General features: G+C 36.0%; 1 protein-coding gene across 3 annotated transcripts in view; it reads left to right on the top strand.

The window, feature by feature from the left end:
* LOC124555084 (tyrosine-protein phosphatase 99A) overlaps positions 1-16,852 on the top strand; it is a 490,245-nt gene that overhangs the window by 404,904 nt on the left and 68,489 nt on the right. For 2 of the 3 annotated variants that reach the window (XM_047128877.1, XM_047128879.1), the window contains one exon: positions 8,004-8,048. The exons of the other annotated variant lie outside the window; for it this stretch is intronic. In XM_047128877.1, coding sequence (XP_046984833.1) covers positions 8,004-8,048 — 45 coding nt within the window. The remainder of the gene's footprint in view (positions 1-8,003; positions 8,049-16,852) is intronic. 3 annotated transcript variants of the gene reach the window in all.

Here is a 16,852-nt window from a genome sequence, read left to right as displayed (position 1 = left end):
CACACACCCTGTGGCTGTAGTGTGATGAAATATTCCACTTAAATAGTATTATAAACCTAGTTCTGGGTGGGAAGGTTTACTACCTAGAAAACCTGCAGAACTCTGACAGAACATTTTGAATGCATAAAATATGTTTCTCAAAGAAGCACACAAATCAGTTTGACCTGATGATATGAAGCAGTTTAAACTTGAATTAGTCCTTTGACCCATTGCATTCATGATAATTTTAAGGAAGCCAGTGTTCCAAAAATTTGTTGTACACCTTCCTATCAAGTTGGAATAGAACAAAAAATAAATTCACAACTAAATATGTAACCTAATCAGGATATTTACAGTGCTTTTGTCTTCATTATCTATTTACCATTCATGAAAATGACACTATGATGTACTCCTGCATGCACAGTGAAGGTTTACTTAATTCATAATGATATACACAGTCACAGTTCTTTCACCCCACTATTACAAAATTGGCACACACAGTTCATATTTGGTACGGGGTATATTAAGTTTGAATATGACAATCCTGCTATGAAGCATACATCTCATTACGTCATAAAATTTTTGTTTGTATGTTATTATAACTAACATGTGCAAATAATATGAATTCTAACCAAAATTACTGATAAGTTGAAGCTATGTCATGCCAGAATACATACATAAGTTACTACATGACACAATTAAATAAAGCACACCTGAGCTACTTCACTTAGAAAAATATAACGCTTTGTCATCCATTTGCCAGTATCATCACTGTCCATAAAAACAGGATAAAAGTAATTCACTGGTGGTTTAAATGTGAACCACACAACGTGAAACATGAATGTGTAATAAAACTGAGATATATTGCTTACCTGTTTACATGGATCTTTTGACTTTGTATACTCAGTACAGTACTTTCTTATATCAGATACAAACACTTCAGCTTTCATCTGAACTATAGTGTCATTTAATTAAATAATTAGCAATGAAAAAAACATTGTTCTGTCTTATAAGTTAATTTGATTACAAATTGTAGCTGTGATAGGAAAGACAGACATGTGTGGTGCCCCCCCCCCCCCCTCCCACACACACATACACACACACACACACACACACACACACACACACAGTTGTGTGAAATTTAACTTTTTACAAAATGTACATAATATTGCACTGCAATTCATTTGGAGTCACAGAGCTCATAATTTTAAAGTAAAACTGATATGAGTATTTGTCTAATCATCTCCTATGAAAGACACAATACTTCAATTGTTGTGTGTCATTCAACTAGTATGACAAGCAGATTGAATGTTCCACATGTCAGACAATTGTGAATATTGACCAAAACTATTTCCATTTTTTTCTACAAATTTGGCACGTGTAGTTCCATCTTTAATGTTTTGTTAGCATTCCACTGTACAGGCTGTATGGACTCTGTGTCCCTTACTATCATTATATTGCATTTCCATGAATCACGTGATTAAATAGTTCATTTTGTCTTTGCTGGATCTGAATTTATGTTAAGCAAACTACAGAGTAGGGCACCATTTAGGTAAAGAAAATTTTATTAGTTAATTCGTGCTCATGACACTCATAAACACAGTTATTTTTCCAGCCAATTCACAGCCTGTGCCTGTGATCTCTGTTCTGTTCATTATGAATTTCAGGTGCTGCTGCTGATGCCAACAGTCATATTAATAAGGAATCCTGGCCCCACACCTTAATACTCCATAAAAATTAAATTTACCTACAGTAACTTATAAATTCAAATAACAATGCAACATTTATATAAGAAAATAAATTTATTATTTGAATTTTACATCAATAAATTACGAAATAACTGGCACTGAAAGCTCAATTCCCACTACAAGCCAATGTTCCCAATTATATTTAGCATGTGATTACACATGTAATTTTAGTTCACTAATTGACTGTAGAAGTTCACCACAAAGCCACCCAATGATTCAAGCATTAGATATAGTCTCAGTTTCTTAAAACAGTATGTTACATCACTAAATGGTGGCACAAATGTGCCATATTCAGCATGCAGACTCAGAACTCATGTTAATCAAAATGAGAAAGAGAGTAAATTCTTCTGCCAAGTGTTCACAGTCATGTAAAATTTCGTAAAAGATGTCATTGACACATTTGAATGTAAAATTCCTTATTAGAACAATCCACTGTCGAACTGTCAACCATATGGTCATTATTAAGTAGAAACAATTGTATGTCAAATGATTTTTAGGTTTTGACATTGCTAAAGCTTTATTTCCACTTGGTAATGGCCATACGGCCAAAATTGTAATAGTGGGTTGTTCAGTTAAAGAGTTTTACAGTCAACAGCAACCATGATGTGTTTTACAAAAAGAGAGAGTAGTTTAATTCCATACTACTACTGCCACCACCACCACAACTTACTGTTACTTATTCTTCTTTTTCATTTATTACTATCTCAGCAACTATGACTACATTTACATACACTGCCACAACTAATACAGAAATAATTTTTGTTTTGTGAATAACTTCTTACATTGTATTGGAATTCTTTCCATCACACGTGTATGAAATCCTATGGAGCTATAGAAAAAATGTTATAGACATTGGGCATGTTCTAATATATGGATTCAAAGTTTGATACTGTGTGCTGCTGCAGAAATTTCCTTAAATGCATTCTAGATCTTCCTCTAAATTGTAGATTTCTCAAACACTATGACAGATGGTCAACTTTATTTCATTTTCTTTGCACGATTCCATATTTCAATTGGCAATGTGAGTTTCAGACTACAGATATAATGGTTCAGGGTTTTACCAAGGCCAGTTTGGTCACTGTGTGACCATTTTCAGTGCACTAAATGTAATTTCAGACATTAAAACCGATTATGTCCCAACTAAACTGTGTGCATATATGAGTGGTTTTAAGGTTTTAACCTACAGTTACTGTATTGAAGATGGCCACACTCTGGCTGAAATCTGGGTATGGAGTAGACATTATTTGTGTCTTACTGCTGTACCCTTTACTATTTGAACAACCTCATCTCATACTGAATATACCCCCCCACCTCCACACCATCCTTTATACAGTACACACTGCATGAGGAAGTATTACCAATTGCAATTGGAATATATTTCCTCTGGGGTTCACTGTTCCACTGAACGTGGCTTCTTCTGTGACAGATAACTTTCTCAGACTTGCCAAGAACTATTTAACCATTCGGTTTGAAATTTACTTTCACAGTGTTTAGAAACTCTGGAAATCACACAGCAGAACACCTGCATAGTGATCGAAGTTTATTGTTCTCTTGATTAATTTAATGCTAGAATTCTCTTGTCATCTATACAGCAGAGTGATGAACAAATTGTTATCTCCCACAGCTCACCAGGCACAAACTCAGTAGAAGATCTGAATAAAAGTAGTCTTCACCCCGAAAGTGGTTTGAACACTAAGCGTTTTACTGTGCGTGGTTGTGTCTTATCTGATCTGAAAATCATATCAAGTGTTGTGTTCATCCTTCGCATTATTTAATGTGCAAATGTGTTAATGTGCAACCACATCTATTAACTATTATATTTTTTCAGTATTTCTCGTGTTCCAGATGTAATTGGTAGATGTTGATTTGCCTTCTAAGATTGTCAAATCTGTAGGGTTAATATTTTTAAGTGTCCCATTCTCACAAAATAGCTAATTATGGATAGAAAGAAAGATGGAAAACACTCAAGATAAGTTTAAGACGTGTGATTATGGTAATGTAGTTTCTTGACTTGTTGCATAACTGTGTATTTTACTGAACTAATTCAGAGTATTGATTTACCACATAGAGACCTAAAATATGATTTTTGTGATTACCTGTTGTAGTTAATGTGCATTGTCATTGCATTGGAATCACTACAAACATTCAGTAGGTGGGATTTACCATGCATGGTGCAAACTCAATTCTGACCAGAAAGAGAAGTTTGCTGCAAATAATAAATTGCATTATAAGTGATTGACCTTGACTTACCAAATCAGTGAACTTGCCAACAGGAGCAGTATCTGTAAAATAGATACTGTTTTAATTAATATCTCATTAGCTGACAGGTTCATTTTGGAAGGATTTAATGTCAAGGTATCAAATTATGAGACATACACTTAACACTGACAAGCTTTAAAATGCAAAACATGGCTATACAAACAAGTAGAAAATTTGTTTATTAGCCATGAAGGTTTTATTTAAATGACTCTGGGTAAATGAAGCTACTTTACTGCAGCACAAAGGCATCATGTAATGCTCATAAACCTCAGTGTAACACACAGACAGAAATGTTTTGTGTGTCATTAAAATGTTTCTTATTTTTCTTTAAAGTTGAATCTATCAGAATTTTCAAAGAGTTTATTACTATCCTACACATGTAAATACATATGTGCATACATACATAGATACATAACAGCCACATAAGGACTACCTGTGAAATTACTTTATAATCATTTCATCTGAATGACAATCATGAATGGAATAAAAACAGGGGCAAATGATGTAGCTACATCATATGGAAATGTACAAGAATGAACAAAAATTATGGAAACAAAAGAAACAGAACACATGACCATGCCTAATATGGTGCAGAGAAGCTACTGTCATTAAAAACAGCTTCTGGTCATCTGATAATGCATACATACAGTACCTCTATGGTTTTCAGGACATCCTATACCACTCTTCCTGCAAAACTGTGGCATATTCGGGTAATGATGGTGAAAGTGGATAGCAAACATGCACCAGTGTCTCCTAATTAGACCACAAAGGCTTAATAATATTGTGATCTTGTGACTATGGTGGTCAGGGGAGGTGCGACAATTCATCCTCATGCTCACAAAACCAATCCTGAATTATACGAGCTGTCTGAACAGGGGCGCTGTAATCTTGGAACACAGCACCACCATTGGGGAACAAACATTTGTACCATGGTATGGACCTGATCAGCCAAAATGGTCACATAATCCTTGGCAGTAATGAGACCTTGCAGAGTAACCATGGGGCCCATGGAATACCATGATCCAGCTGCCTATATCATCACCGAACCTCCACCATGTTTCACTCTAGAGACATAAGCTCAGCCCTGAGTTGGAAACAGTGTGAAACAAGACTCATCTACCAAATGACTTACTTCCATTACTCCATAGTCCAGGTTTTATGGCTTCAGCACATTTGGGCATGTGCATCACTGACGTGTGGTTTTGACATTCCAGCTCGCCCTGCAATTCCTTGCTTCTGGAGCTTACTTCATGTTACGTTGCTGCAGACACAACTTACAAGTGTGACATTCAGTTCTGCAGTGACATTTTCAGTGGTTGTCCTGTTATTTTTATCACAATCCTCTTCAGTGACTATGTGCGATGATCACTCAAAACACACTTTTGTCTGTGTTGTGACTTAACAGTTGGTGTTTTTCCAATTACCCTGTATGCAGTATAAATTGCTGAAATGGTGCCTCTTGAAACACCCAACATTTCAGCTGCCTTGATTACAAAAGCACCCTCCACATGACCACCAACAAGTTGCCCACTTTCAATTCAAATTAACTTAGCTCAGACATACCTGTACTCACAACTACACAGAACACTTTTCTGGTCACAACTGATTCTGTTGGTTCTGTAACTAAAGTCATGCCTTGCAATTATCCTTGTGTTTCACAGCACTAACTGGCTCTGTAGCATATCACCCAACTTTGCTGACATGATTTTCTAACATCACAAATTGTCACCCTTTCTGTCTGCTGTTTTTACCATGCTACCCATAGTGCACCTTGAGCAACCTGTTGACTATAAACTATAATTCTCCTCCCATTCTGTTTTATTATAGTGATCAGTGATTCTAGCACCTTGTGTTTTCTCTTTTGTTACCCTGTGCACCATCTGAACCACACCACCTACAGCACCCCCACAGCCATATTTCTAATAAGACCCTCTTCAAGAGAGAGGGGGAGAGAGAGAGAGAGAGAGAGAGAGAGAGAGAGAGAGAGAGAGAGTGAGTGAGTGAGTACCAGTTGATGTGCCCATGAGTGCTCAGTTTTTGGAACAACCACTAAGCTGTCAGTAAGAATAAATGGACAGAAATGAATTTCTGCACTGCCAATGCTCAATACCATAACATATCAAAGGATTGTTGACCTCAGCACAAATAGCTCATAATTTTGGACATCGGTATTTGCAACATTTTATGTAGTTGGCCTGGTCTGGCCATCACTTATACTAATTTATCATGTTATTTATTTTTAATTTTTGTAGAAAAATAATGTGCTAGCTTGAAAAGACAAGGGAGGAGGAGAGAAATTGGCATTCAGCCTGTCAAGGGAACCATCCAAACAATTACCTGAAGAGAATTGAACTGTTGAATGAATTCAAGATAAAGACCTTAGTGGAAGAAGAAATTTTATGGGTACAATAAAATGAAATTATATAGTTGCGATTTTTACATGTGTTGTAACATATGAGCGTTAGTGAAGACCCTTTGTAATTGTCAAGTACGAGTGAAACCTCCGTCTGTTGAGAGTTTAAGCATGGTAAGGTCAGCAGGGTGCAGGTGAACGAAGTTGAGTGGGATGCTTGAACTGATAAATAAGGTACCTTGTATGTGGAAAATTCTTTCTGTGCCAGTGGTACATTTTTCTGAGAGACTGCAAATGGGTTATCTTGGGACAGTAGAATGTTATTCCAATTAGTATCCATGATGATCATGATTTCACTGCAATTTTTGGTCTTCAATAATGTTACAAAACCTAAACAGAATTATTTGCACTGTTATGTTTGTGAACAGTGTAACAGTCAGTGAATATTCTGTATTCTTAAAAATAATTATTCCCTTGATCAAACCAATATGATTATGATTATTTACTTCACCACTATTATTTGAAAAAATGAGAATAATTTGTGTGTTTCTTCATTACTTGTGAATTGCATTTTGTGTGTGACCATTAATATTTCCTCTTACATCAAAACCATTCTGTAATAAATGCAAAACGTATTTTGACATATATTAGTCCATGAAAACTCAAATTGTCATTAACGACTGATAGAAAATCTGTACTTATTTGAAAAGCTTGGAAATATGGCAAATGACAACAGTGAGCAGGAGAAGAAATATCAACCTTCATGAGCTATTTCTCAAATCAAGATAAACATAGGGAATCTCTCAAACCATCTTCATGTTCCATCTATCTCTCATGAACAACTGCATCCTGATTTCTTTTGCTGAATGCAGCCATTGTGTAAACTGCTAGACCTTCTTCTTCTTCTTCTTCTTCTTCTTCTTCTTCTGCTTCTGCATCATCCATTACTCCTTTCTCTTCTAAGCCAGGATTTTTCATCTATTCGTACTATGGCGAAGAAGGTATACTGTTATCTGTCATAAATTTCAAAAGCAAGCAGGTTGTGTATTGTGAAAGATATGTTGAAGAGAAGCTCAGTGCCTCTTGTTCCCATATCCAAGGAGCCTGCTCCACTATACAAAACCATGATGTTACTGCCTTGCCTGTCATCCTGTTACAGGTTCAGAGATGTTGTCAGTGAAGCTCAACATCTGAAGTTAGCTTGATCTCCTCATATATGTGTGTGAGTGTGAGTGTGAGTGTGAGTGAAATTTACTGTTGATATTTCGTGCATGTTTGTGTCACTCTCTGCAAATAATAACTTTCTACTGTTTATTTCTTCGCATAGATTATATTTGTATCGATTTGCATATTGTTATGTTGCTTCTCATTATATCAGCTGTAGAACAGAATTGTGTTGTGAGCTGCTCTATTTTTTCTACTTGCCTGTAAATCAAATTCTTTCACATTTTAAAAAATTTATAGCACAGACTGATGAAATGAGAAGCTCAGAGTACTTCTAAGCAAGACCCCATACTTTAGAGAATCAATGCACATTAGCTTTGTAATAATTTATATATTTATTTGTTGAATGTTTACATGCATATACAAGTGACACAAGAGAATAAAATCCTCTGACACTGATAGGTGTATTTTCTTTCTTTTCTCACTCATGCTCTCCGTAGGAAACTCTAAAAAGACAGCCTAAGCTTGCATCTCAGTGTCTCGAGGTACTGTACTTTAGTTACAGCTATCATCACACTTTAAGTACATTGATGTTCCATGTTCACATCACTTTCCTAAAATTGTTTGCTATTAGTAACTGTAGAACTAATTATGAACACTGCTTTGTTTTGTGATTATTGTTTCATGCTGACACATCCTGTGTCATTTACCAGATTGGCTCAGTGTTCTTTTCTCATAAACTGGAAAAGTGAAACATTGCATGATAATAGAAGAAAGGCAATTGAATAATTTATTTAAATAATTTTAGCATGAAAATGACACATGATTTTCTACATTTTAATGCTGCGCTAACTGTCAATATGTTACTAGTGCTAATATAGTTGTCAAGGGAATTTACAGAATTGTAAGGTTGTGTTTCAGCATAATATAATACTTTCATCTTCTGTTAGATGCATCACACACCATCTTGTAGGAAACAAACATTTAGAAATAACCTCATATAAGCAGTTTTTAACCTAACCTGGTATGCTTATGCAATGATAAAAGTTATCATAACTTATTAGTTTATATTCTTTTGGTGGAAACGATATGATAACTTTGTAACTCTACTAAGACTGCATGCTAAAGATTCAAGTGTGTGTGAAACTGTTCAGTTTTATGTAAACTGGAGGTGGATTGGGGAAAAGGAATGGAAAGGAAAGGAACTGATGATATCAGCTGCATCGGGGCTTTATGCGAAATCAATGGCAATGACAGAAAATATATACCAGACCAGGTTTTGAACCTGAGATCTCCTGCGTACTAGGTAGTTGTGTTAACCACTGCCCATCCAGACACAGTGTTAATCACAAATGCATGGAATATCTTGGCATGCTCATCAACTGACCTACATACCCACCTAGTGCCACCACTTAACTACACTCCCTGTCCATGTTGTCCGTGCTTTCTAATTTTAGATTATGGCTGAAGGTCGAACATAAATGTGCATCTGCAGACACCAAGCATTCATATAAGTGATACACCTTGATGGGCTATGAATCCACAACCATCAATGCACATGCACATTTATGTTTGACCTCCAGTGGGAATCTAAAATTATTGAGCACGGAGGACACGTATTGGACCTGTGAATAAGTAGTGGCACTATGTGAGAATGTAGGTCTGGTTCAAATGGTCCTAAGCACTATGGGACTTAACATCTGAGGTCATTGGTCCCCTAGACATAGAACTACTTAAACCTAACTAACCTAAGGACAACACACACATCCATGCCAGAGGCAGGATTCGAACCTGCAACCGTAGCAGCAGCGATGTTCCAGACTGAAGCACGTAGAACCGCTCAGCCACAGTGGCCAGTGCTCAGGTAGTCCACACATTTGTGACTAACACTGTGTCTGGGTACTGCAGAGGTTGATGCAACTGCCTAATACACAGGAGATCCCAATTTTGAGTCCCAGTCTGGCATACACTTCCACTCATTGCTGCTAATTCCTCATAAAGTCCTGATGCAGCTGATATAATCAATTCCTTCCCTTCCCTTTCCTTTCTCCCCCCCCCCCCCCCCCCCTTTACCTCAATTTACATAGTATGTATCACAGATGCACTTTCCACATTATGTCTTTTCTTTCAGACATGTTTGAAAGAACAGAACCATGCAGTCACATAACTGTTCATTTTGCTATATAATATAGATTTTGTTAGAATGAAAAGTAAGAAATGCACTACCCTCTAGTAACGGGAGTATTTAAATGCAATAAATATGTCATTGTTTAATATTTCTTGTGCACTGCACATGGATATACAAAAGTATTTTACACTGCTGTCTGTGGAGACAAAGATTTACAGAAATGAGACATAGTACTGAGCAAAACCAAAGGGATCTTCAGCATATGTGAAAAATTGTCATAAAATTGACAAATGAAGCTGACAGATGTTGGTTAGTTCAACAACTGTAGTATTCAAAGAATTCCCAGTGAAACAGGGTAAGATATATTATGAGGCAATATCTCTCTGTAAAAGATATTCAGGTGAACAACATCAAAAAACTGAAATTTAACTTTGATTTCTTAATTGTTAGTGTGATGACGTAGCGGTTCATGTACTGAGATTTTATGCATTATGCCACAGCACACTTCAGTTATTAGCAATTTAGAAGTCTCTCTCAACTCTTTAACACCAGTGCAGTACCAATAAACTAGAAATTGTTCAGTCTTTACAACAATTAACAACAATATCCCAAATAAAATGAGGGAGTATAATTTTGATGTGTTCCATTCTTATCATTTCTACTTACTACATTTATCAGGATGTCTGTGCATAACTGTTGCTTTTAATTAACCTTTGGGAATTATCTTTGAGGAAAGAATAATAAAAATGAAATTTCAGAATAAAAATGTCAAATATGATATCTATGCGCTGAATATTATTAATCTAAATGAGACAAATACAACTCTTGGGCAATTCTGCTTTTCCCTTTTCAAAACTGGGAATATTCTCTGATCAAAATAAATCTTTAAGTGCAAGAGACTAACACTGAACTTCAATGAATCCTTTGAACAACTAGTGTATTATTGGTTATTTTACATAAATGGTTCCATTGGGACTGGGTATCTTCTCATGGCATATCTATAAATTTACTACTTATAAAGTATTTGAATATGCAACCAGATGATTTCATTGAAAATTTGCCTTTCAGTAAAGAATATGTAACTTGGTGAAACGATGATCGAAAGCAGGACGTCAAAAGATTCATGGTTTGCAAATAGTTTTAATTAGTTGGGAAGTTTCACAGCAACACATACTGACTTCAGTGAGAGATATTTGTTCTCTCATCAAAACGCATATTTTTGTTAAAATATGGGGCATATTGCATAGACCTGCTAATATATTTCCAGCTTCTCTTGGTTTTCCACTTTCATAGAAATTTTCAAAATGTCCCTTATCTCCTTTACTCTATGCAAAAACTAAGGACTACTCAGCAAGCAAAGAACTGAATGAAGCATCTTGGAAATCAGTGGATGAGTCAAGGAAACAAACAAATAGACCAGCTGACAGACTAGAGCAGAAGACATAATTGTAACTGTAATGCAAATGAAGTTGAGGTTGGCTGAACATGCAGCCAGATGAATAGACAGTAGATGGCCCAAGGAAGTCCTCTGGTAAATTCAAAGTGATAAGTAAAGGTAGAGGCTGTAACCTAATAGACTGCAGATAGATGACATTAGGAAACATGCAGGAGCATCACAAATGCGTATTGCAGAAAATCACAACAAATTCAAGAAGTCCATAGGGAGGTATTTCTCAATCACGGGAAGTAAAATGGATAGATAGATGGATGGATAGATATGTAGATAGATAGATGATGTAATATCCTTGTATAAGAATGTTATTCTCCCATTGTCTATACTTATTAATAATCACTCAAGTAAATCTCTAGTGCCAATGCCTTGGTCATTATCAGGTATATGCAGTCAATTAGATCCTGTATCACGCACCATAAAATAAAAGCATGTTGGTTCGAGGGCAATATTACAAATAACACAAATCAGCATATTCAGTGACTGACATGCATTGTCAGTCATGTGAAACCATCAAATGACCATTTGATGGCGTTTAAATAATTGAAGGAGTAAATGTAAGAACACAGCTTGTAGTTGGGGTGCTTAGCAGTTGATAGGCACATAAACAAGAGTGAAAACATTGCTAAGCTTTTGGATGATGTCCTCCTTCAGAACTAGCTTCTATACCTGTACATAGCTACATTTTCCTGGGATTCAGTTTTTTTATAGCTTCTATACCTGTACATAGCTACATTTACCTGGGATTCAGTTTTTTTTTATATTCCACCCAGGACTTTCCATTTGATAATCTAATTGATTATGTGTGCTTGATACTTGTTATGGCATCAAAAGTAGGCAATCACTAGAGCTGTTATTAATAAATACAGCTAATTCTGGGAGACCCATCTCCTTAGTCACACCTGTGTGGCAGTGCTTGACTCAGAGGTTATTCATTTGAATCCTGGTAGTGGAAGAAATTTTCACTACCAGCATTTAGCCAGCAAACGGAGAGAAGGTTGTGACAAAGTTCATAATCACCAACTTTGCAGTCCTGTATTAAATTCCAAAGCTGTCTACAGTGTCTCAATGAGTGAAAGAATGTAACATTGTTGATAGTGATCCCTCTGTTGAATGTGGATGTTTAGCTTGGTGGACCTTTTATTGCTTCTCAGAAGGTGTAGGCTATGTGACAGCAGCAGTTATCACCCTTTCTCTGTAAAAGCTCTTATCACAGTCATCTACACAGCACAGATACACACTTGGCACTCAGTTACAGTTCAGAGGAAGGTAATGGTAAACCATCTCCACTAGGATATTTGCCAGAGCAGCAGTGCATGATTCCCACATCTGCCTCATTTCCTGAATATGGGACTGACTTTAACTTTTTGTTGGAAAAATGTACTCATACAAGTAATTTGTTTCAGATGTAGACCCAAATATGCCAAAGATAATTTATATATAATCCCTTCATTATTTTTTCCTTTTCTTTCTGTGCTCCTGCAAACTCTTTGAAATCAAATAGTGGTAAATGATATGAGCCATTTTGCACAGAATACTTTGGTATGGGATTGCATTTCATTGTGCCATAGTAAAAGAAACTAGGCATCGAGAATTTTTGAATTTGAGAATTCCATTTAATATATATACAAAGAACTGTTTGAAAATGTGAAAGGCTTTGAGAAATTCAATACTAGGCATATTTCAAAACACAGTAGACTTTTAGATCAGATTTGTTGAAAAGAATTATGGAGTGACTCTGGTAGTATTTAATATGCTTGGTTAAAGAAAAGAACCCATATATGTGCTGAACATTGAAGCAATAATCAAAAAACTCACAAGAATGCTACCATATAATGACCTTAACAGCTGCACTCTAAAAACAAAATCCAGCTGTCACCAAGTATAATCAAGGCTCTCACAAATGAGAGCTTGTTGTAATTAGCAGCAAGATAATTACTTTGGCAAACACTGAAATGACATTATGGTCTTGATGCTGCAACAAAAATAAAAGTGCACATTGAAATCTCACTCTTCTACTGCAGAGTTTGCCTAACTTTCACCAGACAATATCACCCTGATGCATTCCTGCAAGTTATTTCAACATTCGATATGGCTAGAGAAGTTGATGTTTTACTTTGGAAAAAATATGTAAGAATGAGTAATTTTAGACACAATATAAAGAGGATTTGTGACTGAGTGGTCTGAAATGGAGAAAAATACATCTAATCCTGGAATTGGTGTAGTTTTTGCAGTACAATTACCAACTCTTAACAGTGGTGATATTGTTTCGTGTGGCAAAAATCATTGGTGATTACAATTAATTTGGTAACATTGCAAAGCAATATGAAATGGAATGAGCATGAGCGTCATGGTAAAGAAGGCAAATGGTTGACATAGGTTTATTGGAAGACTTTTGGGAAAATGTGGTTAATCTGTGTAGGAGACTGCACATAGAATGCTGTGTGACACACTCTTGAGTACTGCTCGAGTGTCTGGGATCCATACTGGGTTGGATTAAATGAAGACACTGAAGCAATTCAGAAGTGGGCTGCTAGATTTCATAACAGTAGGTTTGAACAATTCACAAGATGCTTCAGGAACTCAAATGGGAATCCCTGGAGCGAAGGTGATGTTCTTTTTGAGGAAAACTATTGAGAAAATTTAGAGAACAGGCTTTTGAAGCTGACTGCAGAACAATTCTACTGTGATCCACATACATTTCATGTAAGAACCTTGAAGATAAGATACAAAAAATTATGAAAACAAAGACTGGATCTTCCTAGTAACACCATGTTGTGAGACCATTGGTTGATAATTCACATGAAATAGTGTATGTAGACACACACACACAAATTTAGATTTTTGTAGTTACAAATCAAGCTTTTTGCCATGAAATGATTTTGTGAGAAGTTGAGATTTGCTCTTAGCCAGTTAAAGCAAAATTCAATAAATTCAAACTGTATGTTGCTTCTGAGAGACCCGAAGGGAGACCCACAGTGTAGAATCTCATTGTCAATTATAATATGAGAGGAAAGCAGAAAAAGGAACACAAGCCATAAGAAAATGCTTGCCACCAGAACAAATGATAGAAATAAATAGATGATTATTGTCATTTTGAGCCAGGTTTGTCAACAAAACACAGGTTGCACAGCCTTGTTGCAAAAACATTCTATGCAATACAGTGGAATCAGCCAATACCAAAGTTCTCAATTGGTGAATTCTGTTCCAGACAGATGTGGCAACAGAATTTGTGCATTATGATTCATTCCTGAGCACAGACAAAGGAACTGATTCATTTCTATACTAGGCTTGAAACAGAAGGACCGAAAGTATGCATCCAAGTAGCCACTGCTCTATTGGGTTTTCTCAGAAACCTGAAGGCATCCTAGCCAGAAAACAGTCTGAATGAAATTAATTTACTTTCTGGCTCCTGTACTAGTCAAAATAAAAATACAGTAGTGATGGACACCATCATGCAGAAATACAGTAGTGATGGGCACCGTCATGCAGGAAAGCAGAAAATGTAATAACCTGGTATCTTATTTCCCTGTTTGTTGTTACAGCTATAATCCTGACAGAGTCTTTAGTAGATTGGGTAAAGGCTACTGGAAAAAGAAAGATGTTCTTCCACACATTGTACACTTTAATGTGCTGGGACAACATGGCAGCATCAAGATACTAAATATGGGTTGGGGATCATAGGATCTCAAGTCCAGTTCACTAAAAGCCCTTTCAAAATAACTGCTCAGCGAGTGATGGCTTATGAAGTGTCTAAGTAGGAGGTATTGTTGTCAGTATCAGACACTTATAATGGAAGTCCTGTAGAGGTTGAGGTATGGAAATCCAGGAACTGCAGGAAGAAAGTGAGGAAGCAGTCACCTTGGAGAACGACATGGTTCACCTATGAAAAGAAAAAGTGTGTCTTAAAACTTATGAGGCATTTTAACATACCAGAAGTAACAGAAGAGTTTTATAAGAACAGTGTTGAAAGTGATTAATAGATTTTCAGTTCAGTATCTTTTTAGCCAGTGTTGCTATTTTGTATTTGTGATTATCAAACATTTATGAAAAAGTATAATACTTAAGTGTTGTTTTGTAGTACAGTATGGTATTTCTATCTAAAATGAACACATTTCTTTGTAATTAAAAGTTAAAGATAAAAAAGAAATGGAAAAAATCACTTTTAATGTGTTTATCAATAGAACTTTCAACTTACATCTTTGTATTCATCAACTTTTGAAAAAACTTGGAAACTATGTCCCTCCATTCTTAAATAAAAAATTAAAATTTTAGAAAAATCAACACAGTTGGGGGTTCTGTTTTTGTTTGAGTGTGTTTTGTAGGAGATAAAGTTGGTGTCATTGTGAAGATATAAGGGTGTATTGATCTGAAGTATTACCACCATATACCTCAGTATCATACAATACCATGTGGATTGTGCTTAATAGGGAAAGGGTTCACATTACAATAGGATAATGACCCAAAAAATCTGTTGGTGTTCTTTAATAACAGGATAAGAGTTATTCCACACGTTGTGAGCAGAGAGGAAGCCAAATGTGGAATAAAGGGGCCACAATTAGTAGGAGGTCAAAAACAGTAAATTAGTAAGCATGTCATAAGCTCCAGTTCAGAGATGATGAAAAGGACAGAACATGCTAAGCAACTAGGTATTTGACATTTTGGGACTGATGGTTCTTCTGTGTGCACTCAAGTGTTCTATCAGTTTGGTGTACACGCCTTTAATGGTGTATGATGTTCCAGTGGTGGACCTAGAGTAGAAGGAAGTTGACGGGTGCATGGGACATGTTTTGCAGTACAAATGGTTAGGGTCCAGCTGATGTCTTGAAATATCATGCAGTATCATAAGGATGTTGTGAAGGCTGGAAGGGTGACTGGAGAGAGCAGTAGACAATATAGGGAGAATATCAAGGAGAGATAATCTTGTATCAGGACTTGACTTGAGAAGTCCTTTTTTCAACTGAAGTTACTTATATGGACCAAGCACATCTCAAATGATAATACACTAGTTCCAAAAGTCAAATCATGACCTCTGTGTCAACTTGCAGATTTCTGCAAATAAGGACTCCATGGGTGGGTTAAGTAAAGCCCTAACCACGTGTATTTTTATCATACTTAAGTAGATAATGAAGAATAACCAAGGCAAATTTAGTTCCCAATAGCTGATGTGAATTTGTACGGGGGATATCTGTAATGAGGGAATATGACTTGAGCAATAAAAATGTCAGTTTTTCATAAATAGCTAAATCATATCTTCAAAATACATATTTTCCATATCAGGATATGACATACATAGTTCATTTTAACTAGAGACTGTACTTAAGAAGTGTAATAACTTGTTTCTGGTCTTTTATATGCTCGTATTTGTTGTATGATGTTAATTTTCCCCTTTTTTTTTTATTCCACTGATTTCAGTACTTAGTTTAACACACTATCAGTATTTCACATTCATTTCTTTTGCTTAACTTAAGAGTCTGAATCACTTACTGTATGTTTACTGATCTGCCTTTACCCACAATTGACATTTTTGTTCACTTGCCCAGCTCCCAGTGAAATTCATTGTTGGTATTTAGAGTTTTTAGCTCATGCATTTACAGCTAATTTACTTGAGTGGCACTGGAAAGAAATCCAAGTTGACATACAAAAGGCTGAAGTGGTGCCAGTACTATGGTCTGTGGTGCCTGTTTTCTTACTTTGTCACAAAAGTCACTTAATGTGTGATATGTTTTGGTGTTAAAGATCTATTAAATGTAATCAGTTTGCAAGCTCTA

This window comes from Schistocerca americana, chromosome X, assembly GCF_021461395.2.
Source record: "Schistocerca americana isolate TAMUIC-IGC-003095 chromosome X, iqSchAmer2.1, whole genome shotgun sequence".
NCBI classification, from domain to species: domain Eukaryota; kingdom Metazoa; phylum Arthropoda; class Insecta; order Orthoptera; family Acrididae; genus Schistocerca; species Schistocerca americana.
Note: the sequence above shows the minus strand (reverse complement) of the source record. Positions and strands in the feature narration are given on the sequence as shown.